Genomic DNA, 24,426 nt, shown 5'->3' with positions numbered 1-24,426 from the left:
GTAAAAATAGGTGATAGTGTTTTGCACTACAGTTCATTTAGAGCTGTTGAATTTGTCGAAACCTTTTTTTCCTTATCTCTATTATTTATTGTGGTAATGCCATTTTATTTTAAAATATTGCATTTTGTGCTGAGTTTAAATGGGTATGTTAGCTACAGTTGGTGTTTTGAGCGAGTCATGGTTGTTGAATATGATCTATGTGCGTGTGAATCTGGTTCAAAGTAGTACTCTTTATTGTGGTGTGGTGGTTCACATGACACTACTGTGGAAACTGTGGTCTTTATTGGTGTAAATGGAAAGGATAAAATGTTTGAATTTTTTTTTTTTTTTTTTTTTTTTTTGCAATAGTGCATAATGTGTGATTTACCATGTTGAAAGTGAATGTGTAAACAAATGACTGATTGTAGCTTTATATACAGTATGTTAATAGTGTTGGAGGGGTAGGATTTCAGATTGTAGATTGCATTTGATTGAACGTGAAAATAAGTGTCTGTCAATGAAGGTAAATCAGTGTTATTTGTAATTTTTGATGATTTTGTTGTTGTAAATATTTGCTATGACATAACTTATGACAGATTTATGGTAGAATTAAAAAAAACAAAACAGGGATTGATTGAGTTGTTTACCTCTTATCTTTATAAATATAAGAAATAAAAAAAAACAGGCTATTGTTTTGTAAAATGAACTGTTTTCAATAAAGCATTTTATTATTAATTTGTTATTTAACGATATCTTTTTGAAGCAGAATAGTATGTAATTTTGTTAATGTATTACATTTTAATTTTATTTTTATTCTGTTTGCTGATAGGTTGTTTGCAAACAATTTGGTAAAATGACGTGGAGCATGTTTTTTTTTTTTTTCCCAAGTGTGTTTCGCGCTTTATCACACTCACGTGCTTTCAAACAACCTATCAGCAGTAGGATTCAATTAACCTTAGAGGAGAAGGTGTAGGAGGAGAATGGCGTCCCCAGTAAAACAAGCAAAAATACAAGTAAAGGATGATGATACAATTTTAAAGAGGAGGATTTTAGAGAGCATTTTAAAAATATGGCAGTGTTCGCGCCTGAAATGCATACTGCATTTATGCAGGCGGAAAAAAAACGAAGCCCCGTGAAAGTGAAGAATTTCACTAAACGGATTAGTAAGTAAAGTTTACATTGATGTTTTAGTGTGTTTATATTTAAATAAACAGTACTGAACGTGATGTGGTAGTAAAGCTTTTATTAAAATAGTTTTTTAGGACAACTTAACGTTCTAATAATATTAAACTTTCTTGAAATCTTTAAATCGTTTATGTATAGTAATTAAAGTATTTTTTTTTTTGTAGGTGCACAAGGTGAAGGCTTCGAAGTCTATTGTCGTAAAGATACCCAGGTGTTGGTAGTGGAAAGGCTGCCATTTTCCTTCAAAGAGCCGCCTGAGAAGGCAGTTGTAAGTATAAACGAAGTGAAGGCAATGGCACCTAAACAACAGGTGAGTTTGTTTTTCGTCTTGAATTAATGTTATTTTTGTGGTATTTTGGTTTTTAAAGTAACCCTTTGAATGGTAGTAATTTATTTTAAAATAGGCATTGGATGTTGTTTTGTTTTTTGTGCACGACATTGTTGGAACGTGTTGTCGTAGTTTATGATATCATATGCAAGTCGTGTAGACGTGTTTATTGAAAAATAAAGATCCGTTTAATAAAGCACAAATTAAATGAATGCAACGATTAAAAAAAGTATATGAATATGCCTTTATAGTTTATGATTCTAGGTTTTGTAAATATATTAGTTGATGCAAACAGTATTCTATATTCAAAGTTTGTTGCCTGTATATAGTTATGTAAATGAGATGATGTTGTGGTTGTAAATCAATATATTGTGTAATACTATTTTGTGTAATAGGTAATCTGGCACAATCAGATGCAGCTTTATTTTTACTAAAAGTAAAATATAATTTTTTCCATGATAGTACCTATGTTAAAATGAATTGCTTGCTATTTATCAACACAATTTGTCCAGCATTTAAAGTTGCTCTAAGCGATGTCATGCGTTTTTAGGCCAAAATATTTTTTGTCACATACAGCAAACATCAACTCACTATCCGCTAGCTGCCTGTCCCCTGAACACAGTGTGTAAAAAAAAAAAAAAAAAAAAAAAAAAAACAACGCGGTCTCTGTAGTTGCCACAAGCTCCAAAAATGGCAACAAAAGCAAACTGGTGCAGCCTAGACCACAAAACATAATAAACATGCTCCAGACAATAATTGACAAGAATAATTTTAAAGTGCATATTGCAGGTTAAACATCTTTTTTTTTAGATGAATATATAACCTTGTACAAAAATACCATATAAAAAGGTACTGCAGGGTTTAAAAATGTTTTGCAGGACATAAGGGCATTATTTTAGTAGATAAAGTGACGGGCTCTGTAAACGTTTTTTTTTTTTTTTTCTGCGTCGCGTCATATTGCGTCACTAAAGGGAGTGGTTCACCGAGTTTTGTGTTGACTAAGTGCATAGTAGGTTGGTATTCACTGACCGCGGTCATGAATCAGCGTGTTTTCGGTACTTTTTGTATTCTATTTATCATCGTCATGGTAAATTGTGTTTGTGGAGGTTGCACAAACTCCAGACTGTCAGGACATCGAGTCCAGATGTTTTATAACAAGAAAAAGGACGCTGCTGTCTTCCGTGCCGGGGTGTGTTTTGTGCAGGTGAGGAGAAGGGACTTCACTTCTGCATCTGCTTCAAAAAAATGCATCCATTATAGACAGGAGGATTTTCATCCCGGCGATATGGTGGAGTTCAACGTTGAAATAGTACTGTAAATAATGATATTAAATGTATAAACTTATACACGTGATGGTTCTTGACCATTTTTACTTGAATCAATTTCAACACTGATGAATACAAATTATGGACACATGTATACAGTCTCACACTTACACAAAACAATTTTGAATTATGTGCTGGTAATGTACTCCAATTTCATTCATGCCATATATATACTGTGAACATATACACATTCAAGTTTACACAACTACATAAATATGGCGTCTTATACATCCTCACACTATCAGTGATCAGCACGGAAACTTATATTTTGGGATAACATTACATGAAACACATACAGTAACATGTTCGGCTGCTGGCGGGAGACATGATCACGTATTTGTAAGAGATGCAGCTTGAAGATCACGTGAAAAGTGCACCGTAAGTCTTGTTTTTTTTTTTTTTTTTTTCAAATCAGTCATGATGAGAAACCTTTATATCACGTAATGTTAGTGTGGATGGATATTAAGGAAGTTTATTTGTTTTTGATACTAGTAATCAATAATGCGATTCCTAGATGGCCAATAGCTTTGCTTTTGCTTGTTTGATAATTTGTACAATATTGTGTTCTGAGAACAGTGTTACATATCGTTTGCTAATGTTTAAGGTAACACTGTTTGTCCTGTTCTCCACTGCTTCTCCTCGCACAAGAGCTCAAATTGTCTCTTTTGAGTGTTGTTCTGTCTAATTTGGGCCTGTCTCTGCTCTTGACCACATAGCAGGCTAAATTTATGGCTGTGGTTTGTTGTAAGAGTATGAATAAACATTTCCAATTTCCTCAGCGTCCGAACTGTCATTGCAATCCGTTGTTTTTCTATTGTTTATATTGATCGCGCTCCCTTCAGTTACATCACTTTCGATTTGGCATTTTTCAGATGTGGAAGTGAAATTTTCTCACACAAAACGACTCTAGAAGCTTAAATAGCGTATTTATACACATTTATTTATTTATTTTTTCAAGAAAATCTATTTAATACATTATTTTTCTATACATTGAATCACTATAGCTCTAACCTGCAATATGCCCTTTAAATGCACGTTAATAATTGTTTCAGGAAGTATGTAGGAGGAGGAGGAGGGAGGGAGGGTTTAGCTAGTCTCTGTTTTGTTTGACAACACTTTGAATGTCAACAGGAAGTTTATACACCAAGGATTGCTTAGAGGACTTTTAATATATTCTTAAATTGATCTATCTTATTGCAGTGAGTAACAGTGTATCACAGCAGCTGTTCAGCAAATACACAGAGTAACTGTTCTGAATTCTTCATGTTTAGCATAATGACGAACATGCGCACAAAATTAACGCTGCACGTGATGGAATGGTGCACAATCTGCGCAGTTGCGCAGCCTATGCTGATTTAATAGACTGAGAATAAGCGTAGCACTATAGAGTTGCATCAGCCGTTCTGACTGGAAAGTTCTCCGGATTGCTCGTATTATAAGGACATTGAGTAACGGACAAGTAAGTCCAGTGTTATTTGAATATAAATGTTATATTGCAAGTAGATTTGTTGCAGATGCTGTATCTAAGTTTATTTAATTATATTAATGCGACCTATTTACCGCTCGTGAATGACGCGCTGTATTGTATGCCGTCAATCCTTTGAAGTTAAATATAGCAATAGATCGCTGTGACTTGTATAAGAAGAAGATATTTTATGTTTATTATTTATATCTATAATGTGACAATTGATTCATCTGCTAATTATTATTTTTATTTTATTGTTCTAGAAAACCTTGCATATGTCCATCTGTTGATGCCAGAGCAATCATTAAAAGGCTATCATTGAGACATGACTCTGTATTCTCTGACAAGAATACTGTAGCGGTCAGTGCACATTGATCCAGCAATAAATCCTAATTCAGAACAGTAACATTATAATCATTTTTAACACCCTTAATTGTATTTAATGATTGACAGAGCTGTTAACTCATACTCATGGCCAGAAAAGCAGAAGTGTCGCTGGTGACTGTTATAATAAAACTTCTGCTGCTTGTGAGGCGTTTGTTGTACAGTTGTTTAAGTGGTTTGTTCAGCTCCCATATCTGTCGGTACTGTTCTTTTTCATACTGTAGTAATGTTAGTAATCACATGTATGTACGTGATTTTTTTTTTCCTGAGTCAAATGTCAATTGTTTTGTAGAAACTAAAACTTGGTGTCATGAAGATATTCCTTTGTCTGCTAGAGGTTTCTAAAAGCTTATTCAAACAATCATTACATATTTTACCTTTTAATTTGAGGAAAGGTATTGTTTGTGGGTTGTGTACTTTTTATTGGATATGTAATAGTGATTGAAATTAGGGATGTCCCGATCACGTTTTTTTGCCTCCGAGTCATTTGATTTTGAGTATCTGCCGATACCGAGTCCCGATCCGATACTTAATAGCCTACATAAAAAAGAATAAAGAAGAGCGAAAAAACAGATCCAGGAACAGTGCTTTTCAGGTTTTTCAGGTATTCAGTTTTCAAATAGTAATCAAATATAAAATATCACTGCATATTATCTTTACTGTATTAAATAAATAAAGATTAATCATTATTGAAGTTACAAAAACTATTCAGTCAAGAGCAGTGAGTGATTTCTTTGTTTTGTTGTTTGATTTAACATTAAATACAGGCAGCAGGAATAGTAGTTTTCCCTTTAAGACATGCACGATCCAGTACATATATTGTTCCACATGCGCTGTCTTTCTCGACTAATATACGTTCACTTAAGACCTAATCGACTATGTTTGCTAGGATACTCACTAGGACGGGCATGTTGACATAATTTTTGTATGAATGTGCGGATGAGCGCACACAAATCTTCTCACAGCGCGTGCGAGTTCTCTTTCGCGTCTTGTTCTTTAACTCGTTTAAGCCTTGCTGATTTAAACCTTAGTTTAAATACAGACAGCAACGTGTGCTGTTCAGGTCACACCTGCGCTCGCGCGCTATCAACATGACGACGTAAATGACTGGACATTAGAGCAGACGGCACTCGCAGTTAACAGTTTACAAAGAGTGACTGTTTTGTCCACGCTTTCTGATTACTGCGGTCACGCCATCTGCGCTTCGGAGAAATGTGGTCACGCCATCAATGCTTTAAAATATATGGCGCGTCTACATGAGGTTGCGTGGTAGGTGTTTCATGTCGGTAAAAATATTTTTAAAATTCATTAAAATTAAATAAAATCAAACTGTTTACTGCAAACTTCACATGATTCTTGTTATACATGTTCCCAAGAACCACTGTGGTGATTTTTCATGTTCTTTTACTGTTTTATTATTTAATAATTACATGCAAAAGTTATGACATATATGGTTTATGTTGCTATACAGACATTTAAAAAATTAATAAAAATATGAAATCAATTTGTTTTCTGCAAACTCCACCTGATTCTTGTTCTACATCTCCCCAAGAACCACTGTGGTGATTTTCATGTTCTTTTACTGTTTTATTATTTAATAATTACATGTCAAAGATATGACAAATATGGTTTGCTATACAGACACATTTAAAAATTAATAAAAATATGAAATCAATTTGTTTTCTGCAAACTCCACCTGATTCTTGTTCTACATCTCCCCAAGAACCAATGTGGTGATTTTCATGTTCTTTTACTGTTTTATTATTTAATAATTACATGTCAAATTTATGACAAATATGGTTTATGTTGCTATACAGACATTTTAAAAATTCATAAAAATATGAAATCAATTTGTTTTCTGCAAACTCCACCTTATTCTTGTTCTACATCTCCCCAAGAACCACTGTGGTGATTTTCATGTTGTTTAACTTTTTCATTGTATAGTACTACCTCGCCATACAGACATGATCTCTGACATCTGTATGGAAAAGTTATTTCATTATGACCCCTTTCAAGTCAACAAAACATATTGTACTGTCACCCCAAAAATGTATAGAGGAATATATATATACAAATGCTTTGTTCTTGATTTATAATCATATCTATAATGAGTTTAATAATTGTATTTTCATACTTTATGAATGATCAATTTATCACTTCTGAAGTATTACATTATACACAAACCAGTTATTTAGGAATTGTCAGTGATTCATAAGATCATTTATAAAGTGTAAGTAAATTATTAATAAACAATTTAAATGTACATTTATGCATCTTACATTTACATTTATGCATCTTACATTTATGCATATATAGTAATAGTTACTCAGTGTGTTAATAAATGCTTTATTAACACATATTTTCTAACTGTAATTCATGATTAATTCAGGTAGTTATTAAACATTTAGAAGTGTTCAGTTAACTATTTTTGTGAGCTCATCTAAAGTGAGAACTATTTATGCCCCGTAAAGCTTTACAAAGGAGATTTAAAGGATACATGAACATATTTATTTCAAGGGGGAAAAAAATGAAACTTTACGATGCGTAACTTGATATAAAATTAAAAGTAAACCTCTTCAATTTCACAGTAAATAAAAATCCCTGTACTCCTCCAGAAAACATAACTGTACAGTAAAATGAAACTAAGCCTATGCAATCTGATTTAAGATTACAAAAATTACTTTCTGTAAAGTGTAAACGTTGCTGAATAAAGATTTACCAGTGCCAACACTGGATTACAGGAGTGCCAAAATACAACAAATAATGTTTTTATAAAACAACAATAATGTAATAAAATATTTCAGTGTCAAAACTACCTCAGTAACTTTAAAACATTAGAGAACAGCACAGAAGATCACTGAGCCTTTAAATCTCCTTTGTAAGAACATGAAAATCACCACAGTGGTTCTTGCGGAGATGTAGAACAAGAATCAGGTGGAGTTTGCAGAAAACAAATTGATTTCACATTTTTATTTATTTTTTTTAAAATGTCTGTATAGCAACATAAACCATATTTGTCATAAATTTGACATTTAATTATTAAATAATAAAACAGTAAAAGAACATGAAAATCATCAGAGTGGTTCTTGTGGAGATGTAGAACAAGAATCAGGTGGAGTGTGCAGAAAACAAATTGATTTCATATTTTTATGAATATTTTAAATGTCTGTATAGCAACATAAACCATATTTGTCATAAATTTGGCATGTAATTATTAAATAATAAAACAGTAAAAGAACATGAAAATCACCACAGTGGTTCTTGGGGAGATGTAGAACAAGAATCAGGTGAAGTTTGCAGAAAACAAATTGATTTCATATTTTTATGAATTTTTAAATGTGTCTGTATAGCAAACCATATTTGTCATAACTTTGGCATGTAATTATTAAATAATAAAACAGTAAAAGAACATGAAAATCACCACAGTGGTTCTTGTGGAGATGTAGAACAAGAATCAGGTGGAGTGTGCAGAAAACAAATTGATTTCATATTTTTATGAATATTTTAAATGTCTGTATAGGAACGTAAACCATATATGTCATAAATTTGGCATGTAATTAAATAATAAAACAGTAAAAGAACATGAAAATCACCACAGTGGTTCTTGGGGAGATGTAGAACAAGAATCAGGTGAAGTTTGCAGAAAACAAATTGATTTCATATTTTTATGAATTTTTAAAATGTGTCTGTATAGCAACGTAAACCATATTTGTCATAACTTTGGCAAGTAGTTATTAAATAATAAAACAGTAAAAGAACATGAAAATCACCACAGTGGTTCTTGGGGAGATGTAGAACAAGAATCATGTGAAGTTTGCAGTAAACATTTTAATTTTATTTATTTTTTTAATGAATTTTAAAAATATTTTTACCGACACGAAACACCTACCACGCAACCTCATGTAGACGCGCCATACATTTTAAAGCATAGATTGTGTGACCGCGTTTCTCCGAAGCGCAGATGGCGTGACCGCAGTTTCTGATTATCGTTGTTGTAACGTTTTGTGCATCCATCGACTGAAACATACATTATCTGAACTGTCTGTTTTCCACGTTGCTATTTTAAACAAACCATATTAACCAATAGATGCGTCGTCATTCGAGATGGACCGCAGTGCGGGTGCGGTCCGTAAGTGGAGAACCGTATGCACCCCTAATACATATATATCCGAGTCCTGATCGGGAGGTAATGTCCGATTCCGATAGTCTGAAACCACATGATCGGGCCCGATTTCCGATCATGTGATCGGATCTGGACATCCCGAATTGAAATGCATCTAGTGAAGGCATGGTAATATCATATTTATATAGTAGTAGTGTTTTTTTTTTTTAAAGATGGATTTGTTATGTGAAGTTGTTATTTGTGACTTCAAAAGGTAAAAAATTTGCACAGTTAAATGAAGTTAAAGATTTTCAGGTTTGATTTAAGAAATTACTATGAAGGTAGTTAAATGTAGTATGGTAAAATGTAGCTTATATGTAAGGAATTGGTGTAAATTTATTACAGTGGAATTTAATGTATAATGTACATTGTAGAAGCATATAGTTATGTGGTAAAGTGTTATTTAAAGACAATTTAGTTTGTGCACAGTGCTATTTATACATGTTTAAAGCTCGTACATTTTGTTTGTAGATTGTAAATATGTGAATTGAATTATAACCTATTGTTAGTCGTATGAATATAAGAGAAAGTGTTGTAGTAAAATTAATATATTTTTTTGTATTGCATATTTTTAGTGTTTTAATGTGTTTATCAGATTCTAAGTTTTTTCTTTCTTTCTTTCTTTTTTTATTCTTTCTTTCATTTTTTTTTTCTCTTTCTTTCTTTCTTTCTTTCTTTCTTTCTTTCTTTCTCTCTCTTCGTTTCTATTTGTTTGTTTTGTCTTTCTTTGTTTGTTTTCTTTTCTTCTTTCTTTCTTTCTTTCTTTCTTTCTTTCTTTCTTTCTTTCTTTCTTTCTTTCTTTCTTTCTTTCTTTCTTTCTTTCTTTCTTTCTTTCTTTCTTTCTTTCTTTCTTTCTTTCTTTCTTTCTTTCTTTCTTTCTTTCTTTCTTTCTTTCTTTTCTTTTTCTTTGTGTCTTTGTTTCTCTGTCTGTCTTTGTTTCTCTGTCTGTCTTTGTTTCTCTGTCTGTCTTTGTTTCTCTGTCTGTCTTTGTTTCTTTCTTTCATTAAATAGGTACATGCTGTTGTGGGCCGTGTGGTTCATGTAAGTGTCACAGAAACTGTTGAATGCAGGGGCACATGTATGGAGACACAGGCCTGTTACATTGAGGATTGTGGTGGAAACATCAAGCTTCAGCTCTGGGATAAACTGATTGGGAGGGTTGTTGTTGGCCAAACCTACAAGTGGTCGAATCTTAGCACCAGGATGTTTGGTGGCAAACTGTATGTGACAACCACGCGCCTCAGCAAAATTGAATTAATGGATCCTTTGCCTGGCTTGAAAAAGGAAATCGACTTCCATATTGATGAAGGTGAGGTAAAAATAAGTGAGGGCAAGATCACGTCTGTCGAGGTTGTGGTGTCCAGACGCTGTTGCAGATGTCAAGCATGGCAAGAGGAGTTTGAGGTGAAGGCCAAATTTCATAGATGTGTACGTTGCAAAAGATTGCAAATTTTGCAGATGTACGAATCTACAGTCAGTGCTTCTCTGACACTATCTGGAAAAGCTGAGGAAGAATTGATGGTGCCAAATACAGTTGTCAAAAGGTATGATTTGTATATGTATGTTATTGTAATTATAATTGTGTAGTGTTTTGATACCGTCATAATTTACATGTACATAGGGAAAAAAAAGTGTGCTGTATGCCCAGTGTGTGTTAGGGAGTTTAACATAAAAACATCCAAAAAGTTTGGTGTTTTGAGACTGTTGAGCAGTGAATAGATTTTCAAATTTCTTGCTACTTCATTGCCAAGTACATTGATATTAGGTTAAAGAAGAATGTATTTATTTTGTTGTATGAACAAATAGTACTTTCATTTTTATAAATGGAAAGATGAGTTTTATTAGGTTGTGCACAAAGGTAATTTCAACCTCAAATCAATAGGTTTAGAAAGACTGCTAGATTTAAGCATGTGAAGTACAAAATCATTATTTTAACCATTAGTGTGGTACTATTTAAGTGATTTTGTTTCACTGAGGAATCACTTTAACTTAAATTCACAAACTTTATAAATTTTATTTTTTATAGTAAACACTTTAACAAGGGTTTTTAGTTGTTTGTTTGTTTTTTTTCCATTGTAAAAATGTACATGCAGTAATGTATTTTCTAATTAGAGTTTAATATTGAAATTAGAACTATTAAAATGCAACATTTATTAAATATGTAAATTTAGATTTTGGAGGGTTTAATAGGTAAATTTGTCTGAAGTATAAAACTTTAGTAATCTTTTTATAATGTAAAGAAACTTATTTATAAAACACTATTTTGTCTAATATAGCATAATCAGATGCAGCTTTATTTTTTACTAATGGCAATATAGAAGTGTGTTTTACCTTTAGAGAATTCTATTGTCAAATAGGAAATGTTTCTGTTATAATAATCAAGGTTAATCTTATCTGTGTAGTTGTAGTGAGATGTATTGATGTTTGCCACTAGGTTATAATAAAATGTTAAGTGTTTTGTACAGAAATTTTTATATTGTATTTGAAAACTAAGGTGTTTTTTTTTTTTTTTTTTTTTTAATTCAATAATGGTTCTGGATCTTCATGTAAATAGTAATACATGTAAGTAGAGTTTGGTATGTAAAGGAAATGAGTTTGAGTTTAATTGGAATGAAGAGGTTTATTTTAAAGTACTATTATCATTTTCATGTTTTGTTTTGTTTTTTTTAGTTTGGCAGTCATAATTGTAAATTCTAACAATATTGCATATGCAAATATTGCAATGCAAGTACATAGGGTTAATGAATGTAATGATCAAAATTTGATTAGCTGGTATTGAGATGATTGTTAAAATTCTAATTATGGTTTATGAAAGAATTTAAATGGAAGTTTTGGTTTTATGTGTAGGTGTAAAATGTTTTTTGCAAATTTCTATTTTTTTTTTTAATATAAAATATACACATTAGTATATGAATTTAATGTGATATTTTTGGTTTATTTAGATATTCGGAGAAGGAAAACCTTTTTCATCTTCTAGATGAGGCACAAGACTTTGAAGAACATCTAATGACAGAAACGCTGTTTAGAATTTCCGTCCAGAATCATGCTGTCATTAAGATGGAAAAAGTACCTGAAAGACGTATGATGGAAGACATGCAGCCAGATGCAGAACAGAACCAAATGGAGGATGTACAGGAGGTTTCTATGGAGGGTGTTGATGTTGAATCTCAACAGGGTGTAAGTATTGAATATATAGTATATTGTTTAAATTCATCGTTTGAGATATGTAGTTTAGTACAAATTAGGGGTGACCTGGAATAGTTGACGATTCAATATTGAGATAGGAGGAGCCTGATTTGACTATCTATCTCACAGTCGAATCTTTGTAGGGGTGTTATGAAATGAGATGCTCTATATGTAATTTTACATAGATGTACTGGTTTTCTTCCAATAGGTTAATATAGAGTCTATTTTGTTAATGATGTAAATAAAAATGTGAAAAAAAGAAGCTTTTAATATTTTCGATGTGTGTGAATAAATCCAACCACCCCTGACCGATTTAAGTTTCACTTATGATCTGTGACCAACAGAGGATCTTCATTGTGGCAGGGATTAAATCTTTACATTTTCTTATCCCAGACATTCTTAAAGTGTAGAATTGGATGCACTTTGAAATGGTAAAAGATTATCCAAAAAACGTATGATGCAAGTTGTGCCAACAGCTCTCGTCCTATAAGTCAACAATGATAAACACTGTGGCGTGCCTCTGCCGGCTAACGTTAATTAGCTGACTATAGCGCGCTATTTGAAAGGACCTAAACTGACACAGGCAGGTCGTGTGAAAGAATGGATTTCTGTCTTTCGATCAGGTAGGGTATGAGTGATTTGAAAACATTTCTGCCGGTTTTAATTTGATTTTTGGATGCTATGATTGTTTAACTAAAAATACTGCCACTGCAGTATGGCGTTTTATTGTTTCTGAAGTTAAAAAGTTGACAATTATGGCTATAGCCTATTTCTGTTATTTTAAATTTTATTTATTTTATTTTTTTTTTTGTTCACTCTGGGTCATCTAATGTTACTATTTGTGGCTTGTCTTTTGAATACATGTTCCCCTGCTCTTCAGGCATTTTGCAGTTGTGATTATGAGTTAAATTTTTTTTAATTGGGCTATTTTAATGTATTAGTATGTAGGGCTGCAACTAATGATTATTTCAATAATCGATTAATCCGTCGATTTATTTTTACTATTAATTGATCAATCAGAGGGAAAAACATTAACAGCTCAGGGATGTTAAAAGAGCAACCTGTTTTTGCACGTTCTTAGGATTTAATTGTTTTTGAATAAAATGTTGGATATTAAAGTAATAAAAAACAAAAAACAATTGGACTAACACAAACATACCCTTGTATGCTTTACATCTGCCAAATATAGTTTTTTTTTTTTTTTTTTTGTGCAAAAATGTGTATATTTGTTTAGCTTAACATGACCAAGTGCTATAAAAACATTAAAATGAAATTTAAAAAGTGCAACAAACACAAATATTTGTCAACAATAACCGATATGGGACAAAGCACAGAATAAATATGACAACAGATCAGTGTTAATTTTGACAGCAAACTTTGATTTAGTTTTAGTCACTCTTTTGGATTTTCACTTTAGCGATGAAAGTTTATGCCACTGATAAGCATTGTAAATGTAGTATTACAGTACACATACAAATTAAACGTGCAGGGTTAAGCTGGAATTGCAGGTCAAAATCTCCAGGGCATAAAAAGTTAAACTTAATTCAACCCAGCTTGTGCGTCAAACTGAGAGATCACCCTCCTTTAAAGTTTCTGAATGGACGGTTTGGCTTGATTGACATCCGGACATGATTTATATACCATCAACCTGTCCTAGAACGTTAGCACGCTTTGATTGTTTGGAGATCATTGCGTGTTTCTCCGTGCAAAAGGGAGGTAGTTGAATTTCAATTTGGAACAGACAATTGAAGTATGTTTGGAAGCATTTTAAATGTGTGTAATGTTTGTTTTTTTTGTAATATTTTTCAGTAGAAGGAAAGGATCTAGAGGAACATGTAGTGGAGGGTGAAGTGGAACGAAGTACAGTACCTGCAGTGCTTCCAACAGGTATGAAATATTTGCAGTGGTAATTGAGTGAAGAATCCTTCTATTATCTATGGCACAAACATAATCTATATCACAAACAATGAATCTGTGGTTTAATAGTATATTTAGCGAAATTAATATTTAGCATTGCATTGAATTGCATACTAATATTATACAGCATTAGTAATTTAAATTTATGTAAAATTTGAGCATTTATAGTGTTCTGTTATGTTCTTCTTACTGTTATATAGTATTTCTGAATAAATGGGATACAGATTTTACTCTCTCTCATATATATATATATATATATATATATATATATATATATATATATATATATATATATATATATATATATATATATATATATATATATATAAAAAAAATTAGTTGCCCAGTTGTCTGTTGACTCTTTGCGATTCCATGAAGCACAGCATGCCAGCCCTCTGTGTCTTCCACAATGTCCTTGAGTTTGCCCAAATTCATATTCATGGCATCTGTGATGCTATCTAACCACTTCATCCTCTGTCTTCACTTTCTTCATTTGCCTTCAATCAATCCTAACATTAAGGTCTTTTCTAGTGATTCTTCTCTTATTAGGTGGCCGAAGTATTTAAGCTTTAGCTTCAGTATTTGTCCTTCCAGTGAACAATCAGGGTTGATCTCCTCTAGGACTGACTGATTTGATCTCCTGTCAGTCCAAGGGACTCTCAAAAGTCTTCTCCAGCACTACAGTTCGAAGCATGAATTTTTTCGGCGCTCAGCCTTCCTTATGATCCAACTCTCACAGCCATACATTGCTACTGGGAAGACCATAGCCTTGACTATATGAACCTTTGTCAGCAAGATGATGTCTGTGCTTTTTAGTATTTTATCTAATTTTGTCATAACATTTCTCCCAAGTAGCATGTGTATTTTAATTTCATGGCTACAGTCACTAGCTACAGTAATCTTAGAGCTCAAGAACACAAAATCTGCAACTACTTCCATTTTTTCACCTTCAACTTGTCATGAATTAATTGGACCAGATGCCATGATGTCAGTTTTTTGAATATTGAGTTTCAAGCCAACTTTTACACTTTCCTCTTTTACTGTCATTAAGAGGCTCTTTAAGTCCTCTTCGCTTTCTGCCATTAGAGTGATATTTCTCCCAGCAATTCTAATTCCAGCTTTTAATTCATCCAGCCCTGCATTTCACATGATGTAGTCTGTGTATAAGTTAAATAGGTAGGGGGACAATATACAGTTGCTGTACTCCTTTCCCAAAATTAAACCAATTAGTAGTTCCATGTCTGGTGCTAACTGTTTCTTCTTGACCAATATATAGGTTTCTTAGAAGATGGATTAGACGGTCTGGTATTTCGCTTACTTTTAAGAACTTGCCATCATTTGTGATCCACACAATCAAAAGATTTAGTATAATCAATGAAGCAGAAGTAATTATTTTTATGGAACTCCCCTGAGCATCATAATAGCATCTTTCTTGTATAATTTTCAGTGTATTCTTGCCATTTCCTCTTCATCTCTTCTGGTTCTGTTAGGTCCCTACTGTTTTTATCTTATCACACCTATCTTTGGATGGAATGTTCCCTTCATTGCTATAATTTCCTTGAAAAGATGTCCAGTCTTTCCCATTCTGTTGTTTTCCTATATTTCTTTGTATTGTTCATTTAAGAAATTTGTCCTGTCTCTCCTTGCTATTCTCTGGAAATCTGCATTCAGTTGGGTATATTTTTCCTTTTCTCCTTTACCTTTTACTTTCCTCCTTTCCTCAGCTATTTGTAAAGCCTCTTCAGACAGCCACTTTGCTTTCTTGCATTTTTTTTTTCCCCCTTTGGAATGGTTTTAGTTGCTGCCACCTGTACAATATCAAGAACTTCCTTTTATAGTTCTGTGTGTATTTCATTGTTTCATAACATTTTTTTTTCTAAACCAAAATATTTTGAGAAATAAATCATTAGACAATGTGATGATGATTTATTTTGAACTTACAATGATGATGATTTTAAATTTGAACTTTATATGTGTATAGTGTCTTGATCGTGTAACAATTATGGTTATAGGCTTGGATTCAGTACAGTATGGAGAGGAAGACTGGGAGTTGGATCTTTTGCAAGATGAAGAAAGTCATGTTGCTGTAGTGCATACTTGTAAGTTGTACATTTAAAATGGTTTAGCTGTTTTTAGTTTAAGGGTGGTTTAACACTTAGATTTGATGTTGTAGATGTTGTGTAGTTATTGTAGTAATATTGAATTTGTGTTACAATTAAAGTGGATGCACCGAATTTTATAAAGTGATGCTGCTTCATCAGGTTTTCACCTTCAGTTAATGTTGTAGCAATGTTTATTTTTAGTACAAATCAATGTACAAAAAAGTACAAAAGTTGATTCAACATTACAAAATATTTTTTTTAATGTCACTTTTGCTCCGTGTTAATGTTGAACCAATGTTGGGATTTCACAAATATTTAATGCATACTTGAAAACTACTTGGTTATCTAATGAAATTTGCTGTTGAGTATTTGGTCTTTTCAAATCCATACAATTTGCAAAAGTGACAATTTTGAATTGGCAAATACACTGGCATATATAGATCTATTATCTATGGCACAAACATAATCTATATCACAAACAATGAATCGGTGGTTTAATAGTATATTTATTGAAATTAATATTATTTAGCACTGCATTGAATTGCATACTAATATTATACAGCATTAGTAATTAAAATTTATGTAAAATTTGAGCATTTAAAGTGTTCTGTTGTTATTTTTACTGTTATATAGTATTTCTGAATAAATGGGATACAGATTTTATTCAATAATGTCAACTGTTGACATTCATATTGGAGTCTTAACTAGAGGAAGTATTTAATTGAATGTGGATGGTTTAATGTTGTGCAGACAGAAAAATAACAGGGTATAAATAAAGCATAAATTTGTTTCAAAAATACTTGGGCAGATGTAAATATAATGGGGTGGCCAGTGCAAGTAAACTGTGTTTGAAGCAATTTCCTAGTGATGCTAAATTTTGTAAGATGTAAGTTTGTTTTGGACATAATGTAATTTCATTTTGTTGCTCTGTTTACCTTTTTAGTTTTCTTTTTGCGTAGAAATTGAGTGGCAAGGTGTAAGAATAAAAGTGTTTGAGATCAGTTTATGAAGGATAACTATATTCATTTGTATTCACATTTAAATGTTTAGCAAGCTATGGAGAAACTGGAAGCTAGGTAATACTGAAGTAATTGTTTATGAGTGGAAATATCATGCAGGCAAACTTTACATATGGTTTTGTTTGAAGTTTGGTGTTGAATTATGTTTTGAAGTGCAAACCTTTTATCCTTATTCCAATCAGTCTAGCTAAAAGACATTTTTGACAAGGGAAATGCTAAGGGGTATAATTGTGATTTGGTATTAATATTGTGTGCTTGTATTAGTGAAAAGCACATTAATACAGTATCATTTCTAGTGAGATTTATGAATATTTTTGTACAGAATTTGCATTTCTTGCACATGTGTAGTGACTGCATTATTGTATCATACACTGTATACTTTATCAAAAGTAAAAAAAAAAGAGAAAAAAATTAAAGTTGACTTTTAATTTATTATAAAATGTTTTAACACTCTTGGTGGCATCATGATTTGTTGTATATTTGTACAATATTGTACATTTGTTGTGGCTGCTGCCTGTCTGCTGTCTGACCTACGCTCGGAGCTTCGTGGAGTTTATCCTAAATCCTTCTCTTTATTCCTATTCACATAATATAACTTTCTTATTTTCACTAGATTACTTAACCTATTGCATAGTATTACTAAACGGAATGATTTATTACTAGCAATCCACCAGCGTAATCACCTTGTGTTAGCCATAGCCCGCTAGCTACCGTCTACTTTCTTTTTTCCTTTAAACCAACCTTCCTTGTCGATTGAATGGCGGATTTATCCGATGTATGTTATTCTGATCTGTCCTCGCCAGATCGGGAAGCTGTGGAGACGTTGCTGCCCGGCATTCATCGATCCACCGCGAGGTACAGCGTCCCGCACATCACCCTCGCCCCAGGCACCGGCAAGCGACCGAGACATCCAGCCAGCGAGTCCCGTGTGCGTTGCAGTTTTTCGGACGGCGTTCATCAAACACACGGTCAGTCATGTCCGACGATTATCATGTGTAGTAAATGCAACATGTACAGCTTAGCTCTTTGTCAGCAGTGAGACTTACACATGTGATAAATGCAGGGATATTGTCAGGCTGACAGAGAGAATCTCAGAATTGGAGACACGCATCCAAACTTTAATTGAGGATAGTGAGAATGAAAGGGCCTTAGATACTGCTTTGGATGCGACTAGCCTAGTAAACACTGCACATTCGGTTCCGGTTGTAGAAGCCACGCAGCAGGCTAACTGGGTGACTGTGAGGCGGCATAATGGCAAGAACAAACACCACTCTTCCGTTCCGATTAGAACATCAAACAGGTTCTCCCCACTCAGTGACGCAGCCACTGAGAATCCTGTTGAAAGTGCCCTAGTAATTGGCGATTCTATTACACGGAACGTGAAAATAGACACCAGCCACCATAGTCACATGTTTGCCGGGGGCCAGAGCACCTGACATCAAAGCAAATTTAAAAGTGCTGGCTAATGCTAAACGTAAATATTCTAAAATCATTATCCACATCGGCACAAATGATGTTCGACTTCGCCAGTCGGAGATCACTAAAATTAACATTAAAGAGGTGTGTGAACTCGCAAATTCAATGTCAGCAAAAGTAATTTGTTCTGGCCCTCTTCCTGTTCGTCGGAGTGATGAGATAGTTAGCAGGTTATCATCACTCAATGGCTGGCTGTCTAAGTGGTGTCCGCAGAATAATATAGGTTTCATAGACAATTGGAAAAGCTTTTGGGGCAGACCTGATCTGTTGAAAAGAGATGGTATTCATCCCTCCTGGGATGGTGCTGCTCTTCTATCTAGAAATTTGGCAAATGGTCTTAGAGCTGAAACATGACAAACCAGGGCCCAGATCAGGACGCAGACAAACTGGCTAAACCGACTGTCTGCTAACCGCCTCACGTCACAGAACTCAAATAATTCACAGCACATAGTCTCTATGTGATAATATCTAGGTGAAAGAGTTTCTGTGTCTGTACCTCGAACTAGTAAATACAAAAAACTTCCAAAACCTTTTAAGGGTAAAAATTTAATTTAATAAAAAATGACAATCACAGATAAATCAGATAAACAAATGATAAAGCTTGGGTTACTGAATATTAGATCTATTTCTTCAAAAGCACTTATTGTAAATGAAATTATCACAGACAATAAACTAGACTTGCTGTGTTTGACAGAAACCTGGCTAAAACCAGACGATTACATTACTTTAAATGAATCTAGTCCTCAAGGTTATGATTATCGACACAATCCTCGACAGAGGCAAAGGGGGAGGTGTTGCTGTAATTTATAGTAATATATTCAGAATCACTCAAAATAATTTCAAATATTCCTTTGAAGTGATGGTGCTTTATGTAACATTATGTAAGTTGACATTTGTGCTGGCTACTGTATACAGGCCACCAGGGCACCATACTGACTTTATCAAAGAATTTGCTGATTTCCTATCAGTTAGTACTGGCTGCGGATAAAGTCCTTGTTGTTGATTTTAATATCCATGTAGATAATAATAAAGACGCATTTGGATTGGCATTTGCAGACATTTTAAACTCTATTGGAGTTAGACAACACGTGTCAGGACCCACTCAATGTCGTAATCATACCCTAGATCTAATACTGTCGCATGGAATTGATATTGATGCTGTTGAAATTCTACAGCAGAGCGATGATATATCAGATCATTATCTAGTCTCGTATATAATACAATTAGCCAAGGCTGCAAAACCACCACCCAGCCATAAATATTGTAGAACCATCACGTCTACCACTAAAGATTGCTTTATAAATCTCCCCGCGCAGTTTCATCGCCTTAGTATACCAGACAACTTAGAAGAACTCGATGCTGCAACAGAAACTATTGGCTCTCTCTTTTCCAGCACATGAGATGCAGTCGCTCCTTTACGTCTAAAGAAGATTAAGGAAACGAATCCAACGCCGTGGTATGAGCACACTCGGGCTCTAAAACGAGCTGTTAGAAAAGCTGATCGTAGTTGGAAGAAAACAAAACTAGAAGTTTTTCGCCTTTTGTGGAAGGAAAAAAAATGAGTACAGAACGGCTATAAGAAATGCTAGATCTACTTATTTTTCAAATCTCTTAATAGAACACAAACATAATCCTAGGTATTTATTTGACACAGTGGCTAAATTAACTAGAAACAGATTCTACTGCTGACGTTTCCATAGAGCACAGCAGTAATGACTTTATGAACTTCTTTACTTGCAAGATTGTTGCATGTTTTTAATTTTCTCTCTAATATTATCAGTCTACAGTTTCGCTTCAGACAGTGCACTGTAGTGTCCCTGAGGTAAAACTAGAATCATTTGCCACTATAGGAGAAGAATTATCTAAACTTATCAAATCATCAAAATCAACAACATGTTAGACCCAATGCCGACTAAACTACTGAAAGAAATGCTTCCAGAGGTCGTAGGTCCACTTCTTGATATAATTAATTCATCCTTAACACTAGGATACGTGCCAAAAACCTTTAAGCAGGCTATTATTAAACCTCTTATTAAAAAAAACTCAACTAGATCCGAGAGATTTAGTAAATTACAGGCCAATCTCGAATCTACCTTTTCCGTCAAAGTTGTTGAAACTGCCTTTTCTAGTATGTGTTCATTTTTAGAAAGAAATGGAATCTGTGAGGATTTCCAGTCAGGATTTAGACCAAACCATAGTACTGAGACTGCTCTCGTTAGTTACAAACGATCTACTCTTATCATCCGATCGTGGCTGTATTTCTCTATTAGTGTTATTAGATCTCAGTGCTGCTTTTGACACTATCGATCATAACATTCTTTTAAAAAGACTTGAAAACTATATTGGCATTAGTGGAATTGCTTTGACATGGTTCAAATCGTACTTATCTGACCGTTATCAGTCTGTAGTAGTTAATGAAGAGATGTCGTATCGATCACAGGTTAAATATGGAGTACCACAAGGCTCAGTACTAGGACCGTTGCTTTTCACTCTGTACATGCTGCCCTTAGGAGAGATAATTAGGAAGCATGGTGTTAGTTTTCACTGCTATGCTGACGATACTCAGCTCTATATTTCCTGACGAAACCTACAAATTCACAAAACTAACAGAATGCATAGCTGACATTAAAAACTGGATGACAAGAAATTTCTTATTATTAAATTCAGAAAAAAATGATATCCTAATCTTTGGACCAAAAACTTCCTCACGAAAAAACCTTGAATACTCTCTAACACTTGACGGGTGCTCCATTAAATCTTCGTCCTCAGTTAGGAACCTGGGTGTGCTCTTTGATACCAATCTTTCATTTGAAAGTCTTGTTTGTAGTATCTGTAAAACCGCCTTCCATCTAAAAAATATATCTAAATTACGGTATATGCTCTCAATGACAAATGCGGAACAGTTGGTTCATGCATTCACGACCTCAAGACTAGATTATTGTAACGCTCTACTGGGTGGTTGTTCTGCTCGGCTTTTAAACAAACTACAGTTGGTCCAAAATGCGGCAGCTAGAGTTCTTACTAGAACCAGAAAGTATGACCATATTAGCCCAGTTCTGTCAGCATTACATTGGCTCCCTATTAAACATCGTATAGATTTTAAAATCTTGCTACTTACTTATAAAGCTCTAAATGGTTTAGCTCCCCAGTACCTAAGTGAGCTCTTAATGCATTATAGTCCTTCACGTTTATTGCGATCTCAGAATTCAGGCCAGTTGATAATACCCAGAATATCAAAATCAACTGAAGGCGGCAGATCCTTTTCCTATTTAGCACCTAAACTCTGGAACAATCTTCCTAGCATTGTTCGGGAAGCAGACACACTCTGTCAGTTTAAATCTAGACTAAAAACACATCTCTTTGCTCTTGCATACACATAACAATTATCAATACATTAACATTTTTCAAATCCGTTAAAGGATTGTTACGCTGCAATAATTAGGTCGGCCGGAACCGAGAACATTTCCTATAACACTAGATATACCTGTACATCAGAATAAGAATGGCATCTCTGCTAATATCTGTCTCTCTGCTTATCCTGAGGTTTGCCGGGTGCTGGATTCAGGCCGTATCCAGATCAGAATGAGAACCTGTGTCTGGACCTGACTACAACGTAGCCCAGGAGACAATGGGCCTACAGACCCAGTTCTGGCTGCATCTATAATTCAGATTTTTAATCCCCGTATCCGCTTACATATATTTATATATAATCTATTTTTAATCTCTATAATAAAAATGTATAATTCAGATTTTGATCTCCATATCAATTTACATATATTATATATATCTTCCAAGGGTTTTTTCCCTCCTAGGACTTTTTTCCCAGTGCTAGCACGCTGGGTTTTTCTCCTAGGGGGTTTTTTCCACCCCTGGGAGTCAGCTGACATTGCCTTAATGTAGCACCATCTTGTATATGTTACATATTACCACGCTTGGTTGTACAGCTTATTTTTAACCACTTCCCTTTTTCTGTGCTTCTAATATGTAAAGCTGCTTTGAACAATTACCAATTGTAAAAGCGCTATATAAATAAATTTGACTTGACTTGACTTGTATAGGTTCCTTTTATATCAATATAATGTAGGATGAATGAATAGTATGTTTTTAATAATGGGTATGAAATATATTGAAATGTGTTCTATCATATAAACTGTTCAATTGGTGATTTAAATGTTAAAAGGTATGCATTAAATATTTGGTAAACGGTGTGATGTAGCATTTATGTCCGTCAAATAATTTCTTGTCAATAGTTTATTCTATTTAAGTAAAGAATTTAACTTAAATAGAATAAACTATTGACATGAAATTACTTGAATGACATAAATGGTACATCACATTGTTTGCCAAATATTTAATGGATATATATAATTAAAAATAATAATAATAATAATAATATATATATATATATATATATATATATATATATATATATATATATATATAATTTTTTTTTTTTTTTTTTTTCTTTGCCATTATTTCTATTTATCAATGGAAGGTGTGCATCCTGGACAGCTGTCATGGTGAAAATTCAGTGGAGGATCGTGTTAAAAGTCGTGTAAGAAATCGAGTGAAAAATCCAGGGAAAAATTGTAAGTTTTTAAAGATTAATGTGGTGTTTATTTAAAACTGTTTCATACTACCAGTTTATGTACTGCTGATTTTAATTAACAATAAATTTGGTTTGTTTTGATAAGTACTTTATTGTGAACTATTCTGTTTTTTGTTTTGTTTTTTATATATATATATATTTATTTATTTCAGAGTAAAGCCTGGATCAAGAGATGTGCAGGAGTTGAGCATGGCTTATTTAAGATTTAAACTTGTTGTTGTTTTTGTAGTTTTGCCATTTTAAGTTCTTGTTTTTATAAATGTTAAGTTAAAGGGTTAATATTATTGTTAAATTTTAAATTATATCTGTTTTTGCATGTGTGTTTTATAAGTGTTAATGGTGCAATGGATATGTGTAGTTTTGGAAGTTTGACAAGTTCAAATAAAGTAATTGTTCAAAAATCAAACTTTTTTTTTTTTTATTCAATCAAATATAGTTATGTATGTAATGCTTAAATTGTTAAATTGAAAAGCGATAAGAATGTAGAATTGTTGAAGGTTTTGTGTGTTACCAAAGCTTATAGGATGGTGCTATAAAATGTATTATTGGAAAATAATTTATTGATGGATTTATTGATATGCAAGTGTATGAAGTAGTAGTTCAATAATTTTTAGATGCTGGTTAGGGTATGCATTGACGTCTAAGCCTATATTGCCCAAACGAATTTACCCCATCAGCAGCTCTGCTGAAGGTCAGTTACCAGAATGGCTGAAGTTGTTTAAGTCTAGCCAAAAGTCTATAGTTGTTTCTTTATTATTTTACTGTAAATACATTAATTCAGTTTAGGCCTATATAATTTGATGGATCGATCGAAATTACTGAAAATTTGCGGCCGAAACCGCAATTTACGTGGTTGTAGGGAACCATATAGCCAACGCTATCTCACGACCAATTCGTACTTATTGTACGAGGTGGCTATTTCGTATAAATTCATACGACCTCACTCGTGCGAATTCGTACGATTTGTCTAAACCCCAGTGACGGTTAGGTTTAGGGGCGGGGTTTGGGGTACGTCATTCGTATGAATTCATACGAATTTGTCAACTCGTAAAATACATACGATTTAGCAAAAAACGTATGAATTAGAACGAGTGAGGTCGTATGAATTCATACGATTTAGCCACCTCGTAAAATACGTACGAATTGCCGTGAGATCGGGTTGATATAGCCTATGCAAATTTGTGTCCAACTTAGAATTTAGACTATCTAAAAATATATTTTTAATCTAAAAGATGTATATCAATTTTAGTAATAAAGACATGTAATAAAGTAATAAAAAAACAGTATGA

At 33.4% G+C, this 24,426-nt stretch overlaps 1 protein-coding gene across 4 annotated transcripts; it reads left to right on the top strand.

Moving 5' to 3' along the window:
• The first annotated feature begins 2,491 nt into the window (after positions 1-2,491).
• Positions 2,492-23,686, top strand: LOC137031735 (uncharacterized). 4 transcript variants are annotated; one of them, XR_010896602.1, is made up of 10 exons: positions 2,718-3,195; positions 4,546-4,642; positions 4,736-4,866; positions 9,840-10,372; positions 11,771-12,005; positions 13,824-13,901; positions 15,944-16,030; positions 17,856-22,173; positions 23,024-23,117; positions 23,290-23,686. XR_010896602.1 is itself a non-coding variant. In XM_067402966.1 (9 exons), the coding sequence occupies exons 1-5, from the start codon at positions 3,164-3,166 to the stop codon at positions 13,824-13,826; spliced, it is 900 nt and encodes a 299-aa protein (XP_067259067.1). In that variant the 5' UTR covers positions 2,707-3,163; the 3' UTR covers positions 13,827-13,901; positions 15,944-16,030; positions 17,856-22,173; positions 23,024-23,117; positions 23,290-23,685. The 4 variants fall into 4 exon arrangements, 2 of the variants coding, with proteins under 2 accessions (XP_067259066.1, XP_067259067.1); XM_067402966.1 differs by lacking the exon at positions 4,736-4,866 and having other exon boundaries at positions 2,707-3,195; positions 23,290-23,685; XR_010896601.1 differs by lacking the exons at positions 2,718-3,195; positions 4,736-4,866 and adding an exon at positions 3,937-4,276 and having other exon boundaries at positions 23,290-23,685.
• Positions 23,687-24,426: the final 740 nt, after the last annotated feature.

Source organism: Chanodichthys erythropterus, chromosome 12 (genome assembly GCF_024489055.1).
Source record: "Chanodichthys erythropterus isolate Z2021 chromosome 12, ASM2448905v1, whole genome shotgun sequence".
Lineage (NCBI taxonomy): Eukaryota > Metazoa > Chordata > Actinopteri > Cypriniformes > Xenocyprididae > Chanodichthys > Chanodichthys erythropterus.
The sequence above is the reverse complement of the archived record's forward strand: the minus strand, read 5'-3'. Positions and strand labels throughout refer to the sequence as shown.

What these genes read in the sequence shown, in the direction of transcription:
- LOC137031735 (XM_067402965.1), top strand. Translation starts at nt 2,529, where the DNA reads ATGAATCAGCGTGTTTTCGGTACTTTTTGTATTCTATTTATCATCGTC. An exon ending in CCGGGGTGTGTTTTGTGCAG is followed by an intron (nt 2,697 to 9,839) that starts GTGAGGAGAAGG and finishes TTCATTAAATAG; the next exon opens with GTACATGCTGTTGTGGGCCG. An exon ending in CCAAATACAGTTGTCAAAAG is followed by an intron (nt 10,373 to 11,770) that starts GTATGATTTGTA and finishes TGGTTTATTTAG; the next exon opens with ATATTCGGAGAAGGAAAACC.